Here is a 4,220-nt window from a genome sequence, read left to right on the forward strand (position 1 = left end):
AAATACAAAAACTAATCTATAGTATAATTACAAATAGCTAAAAATAAAAGTTTTAATTTAATAATAATTTTATTAGTCATCAATTCCAAATTTAACTTCGTCGTCAAAACTCTTTTGTTGCTAACAATTACTAATTAATCCTAATGTGTTACATTACACAAATACAAATACTAGATTGTAAATATACAAAATAAAAATCTGAATATTAATTCATCTAAACAAAATATTGACTAAAATACATGAGATTTGTACATCTTAATAAGATTTTTTTTAAAATAATTATTTTTATGCTTATTATTTATGTAATTTTCTTTTTTTGTTGATTTAACAAGAAGACTCGTTCCATGATCAAGGAAGACAAAAATGAAAAATTACAACCAAATCAAGTTAACATTTGAGTAATTCTATAGATCCGTCTCAAAAAACGATCTAACAGGAAAAATTTATAGAAATTAGCACAAATAATTATATTAATATACATTTATAGTGATGTAATATCACTTGAACATCACGAAATGAAATCAATGCTTAATGTCTGAATTTTTTAGATTTGTTTGGTTACAGATAAAATGGGCCACGTGTGACACTTGAATATTCATCCTCATCCGACAAGAGGAAAGAGACAAACCCATATCCAATGCTGTCACTCTCACTCTTGCTCCAAACTATCATCCCCTTCGTTCAGCTTCCTCAGACCTTCACCAAAAATCCTCCATCTTCATTTCCCTTCATCCACTCTCTTTTCAATGGCCACTCTCTTTAGTTTTCACACCACCCTTCGCCCCTCTTGCTATCTTCCCTCATCACTCTCCTCACCTTATCTGCTGCTACCTCCACACCCCTTCTCCAACACCCTCTCCACAACTTTCTTGGGCCACACTGTAAGCCTCAAATATGCTGCCACTTCCACAACCAACACTGGCCGTTCACTCTCTGCTCGCATGTCATGGGACGGTCCTCTCTCTTCCGTCAAATTGATCATTCAGGGTAAAAATCTCGAGGTATGCTTGGGTTTTGGGTTTACCCCCACACTGTTGCCCCCCATTTTCTTTTTCTTTAAAAAGCAACAATTTTTGAAACACCAAACTCAGTTTTCTTGAAATTAACCTAATAAGTTATTTATCTTGGTTTTTAGCTGACTGATGCTGTGAAGGAGCATGTGGAAGATAAGGTGGGAAAGGCCGTTCAGAAGCATACTCACCTAGTGAGAGAGGTTGATGTGAGGCTTTCTACTAGAGGAGGAGGTGAATTTGGAAGAGGACCCAGAACTCGTAGGTGTGAGGTGAGCCTATTTTCATTTTCAAGTACTAATTTTGGTAACATGGGATGTGATTGGTACACATTTACCAAGTGGGTTTAATTCTTTGATTCTGGTTTGTATTAGGTGACTTTGTTCACTAAGAGGCACGGAGTGTTGCGGGCTGAGGAGGACGCTGAAAGCACCTATGGAAGTATAGATTTGGTATCATCGATCATTCAGAGAAAGTTGAGGAAAATAAAGGAAAAGGAGTCAGATCATGGTCGCCACATGAAGGGTTTCAATAGGTCGAAGGTTAGGGAGCCGGTGGAGCAATTACCTGTGGTAGAGGATGAAATATTATCCCCAGAGGAGGAAGAAGAATCAATTGATGAGGTTGGTAGTTGGTACTTCACGGCTAGGTCTTATTGTTTAGTTTCATATATCTACACTTAAATTCAGCTTCATGTCATGCCTACTTCCTTCGTTTGCTCTGTTCTGCTTTTGCTTTGCTTTCTGATTATGCATATCTTAAATTGGGTTCGTACACGTTTATTACTGTTTCTAGAAAATAAGTTTGAGATATTCACCAGTACATCTCTTTCCTTCCCCCAAAAATACTTAATGCTAGATTGTGATATATTCTAGAAATAGAAGTGAAAGTAGTTCTACGTAGACATAATATTAAAATTGGTTTGTCTGGTTTGGAAGGGTTGTTCTGATGATGTTTTGCAATGAGTAATTCAAACCTTGCACTTAAATTCCTTTGCTATCTGTTGTTAGTGGTCTAGTAGATGCATTATTTCTTAGCATGAGACGGGATTTTTCTCTCTTTCCTTACATTGCTCCTACCCAAATTGTGAGCTGTCTTAACAGGTTGTTCGCACAAAGTACTTTGACATGCCACCCTTGACTGTGTCTGAAGCAATAGAGCAACTTGTAAATGTTGATCATGACTTCTATGGTTTTCGAAACGAAGAAACTGGTGAGAAATTAGTGGATATTTATCTATATTTTGTTTGGATGTGCTTCTCCTGCCGTTTTCTTGGACCTCTTCCCTAATTACGATTACTTTATCTTTTTTTATATCCTGGGAAATTAAAAATGTTTTTCGTTTGCTTCAGGGGAAATTAATATTGTGTATAAAAGAAAAGAAGGTGGATATGGACTCATTATACCCAAAGGTAATGGTGAAGCAGAGAAATTGGAGCCTGTTGTGCTTGAACCAGCTGTAGAACCCTCCCTGAAAGAATGATATGCACCTGCAAGAAATTGTTTTTGTTAGAATATATAAGAGCTTGTACATGATTAGCGGATACTAATGGCAGTTTCTTGGAGCCAGTGCAGAGGCAATTTCAGTGTAGTCTCTGATCTTTGAAAGTGCAAAATGAAAGGGATGCACCACTTTGTGCGCACTGTATTTGCATATAATTTCCAGAATCTCTCTTCTCCACACAATTTCATCGCTGGTTTTGTTCTGTTTCTTGTCTATTGCTTATTCAGATTACACCGTGAAAAGTCAATAATTTGTCACTCCTTTTGTTTTATTTAATTGTTCGTCTAGCCAATTTTATTGCGTATTGTGTAGAGGTGATCATGTAAATTTTGGCAGTCAAACACTTGTTTAGGGTATGTGATAAACTAAACCTGCCAGAATTATCTTTAATGTATGCTGCTATGCTGGTTAAGGCAGAGAGGAGGGGTCGATAGCACCTTTATAGTTTAAGTGCACTGTCCCTATATATGTGAATATTCTAGCTACGGCTGTGGAGTTTCCAAGGGATGGAATGTTTATGGAAAGTAATGTGGTTAATGTGAGCATTATGGTGTTCCTTTGGGCAGGGCATTAGTAGCATGGTTATGATGGAAAGTAAGATTTTGAATGCTGTTTCACATTCAATATAACCTATTTTTGGATTCAAGATCCAGCATTCAACTGATCAGTAATAGTTTTTCCTCCTTTTTCTTCTCGTGTGCCTTTATCTTCTTTTTTCTCTCTGCTCTTTTTCCTTCATGGATCTAAGGCGTGTTGTCAAGCTTCAAGATGGTCGCCGTCACACTTGAATAAGATCTCTGCTGCGCCTTGGCTATCTTGTTGTTCTCTCATTGTCTCTTTTCTTTTGTTTCATTCTGGCTGTTTTCTTTCGCTCCTGTGGCAGAAGAATTACAACAAACAACTTCTATGCACGGTAGTTTGTATATGCATCCCAGTGAAAATTCAGCCAAATGTCTTGTTTCTCATGTCTTTGATGATAACAATTACCATTCCTTAGTACTAAAAATCTGCTTGGAGTTTGTTGGTGGGAGCATGGATGAATCACTATTTAAAATGATAGTGAATCAAAACTTACAAAGAGACATGCAAATATCCTAATTGGAGAAAAGCTATGAATGAAGAAATCCTGGCTCTTGAAAATAATAATATTTGCCACATGATAAATATATCATAGGATCCAAATGGATATATAAAAGTAAACACAGCTGATGGAAGTAAAAATAGATGCAAAGCTAGTCTAATAGCTACGATATACTTAATTAGAAGATTAGACTTTCCTATGACTTTTTATCCGTAGGTAAGTCAACTACTATTAACAATCTTTTCTTATGGGTTAACTTGTCAAGCATTATATGATAACAAATCGTTATATATATATAATTTCATATAAAGAAAAGTTCTACTTAATGTAAAAAACAATCCAATACCAAAACTATCAAAATATAAACTTAAACTAAACCAAAGTAATGTTCAACAAGAAATATAAGTGTTTCTAGCTCCATCTTTGCAGAAGATAAGTTGTCCACTCCTGCCTTATCTGCCTAATTGTGTCCTCTAGTATAGGAGATGTACTCTTGAAGCGTTGCAAAATGAAGAAAGATTCATTATGGTTTTATATATGTTTAAAGATGAATTTGATTTGTAATGTATTCAAGGTATGCATCATTACCTCATTCCAGTCATCTGGAATGACAACTCGAATGATGG

General features: G+C 35.8%; 1 protein-coding gene across 1 annotated transcript; it reads left to right on the plus strand.

Annotated features, from left to right (window-relative positions):
- The first annotated feature begins 714 nt into the window (after window positions 1-714).
- LOC124845277 (30S ribosomal protein) lies at window positions 715-2,770 on the plus strand. The gene is made up of 5 exons (XM_047322346.2): window positions 715-1,001; window positions 1,136-1,282; window positions 1,385-1,633; window positions 2,114-2,222; window positions 2,362-2,770. The coding sequence occupies exons 1-5, from the start codon at window positions 747-749 to the stop codon at window positions 2,490-2,492; spliced, it is 891 nt and encodes a 296-aa protein (XP_047178302.1). The 5' UTR covers window positions 715-746; the 3' UTR covers window positions 2,493-2,770.
- Window positions 2,771-4,220: the final 1,450 nt, after the last annotated feature.

This window comes from Vigna umbellata, chromosome 2 (assembly GCF_029865625.1).
Source record: "Vigna umbellata cultivar VRB3 chromosome 2, Vumbellata_1.0, whole genome shotgun sequence".
Lineage (NCBI taxonomy): Eukaryota > Viridiplantae > Streptophyta > Magnoliopsida > Fabales > Fabaceae > Vigna > Vigna umbellata.

Excerpts from the sequence above, each read along its gene's own strand:
- LOC124845277 (XM_047322346.2), top strand. The coding sequence starts at position 747 with ATGGCCACTCTCTTTAGTTTTCACACCACCCTTCGCCCCTCTTGCTAT. Across the intron at positions 1,283-1,384 it reads CCAGAACTCGTAGGTGTGAG|GTGACTTTGTTCACTAAGAG; the intron begins GTGAGCCTATTT and ends GGTTTGTATTAG. Across the intron at positions 1,634-2,113 it reads AAGAAGAATCAATTGATGAG|GTTGTTCGCACAAAGTACTT; the intron begins GTTGGTAGTTGG and ends CTGTCTTAACAG.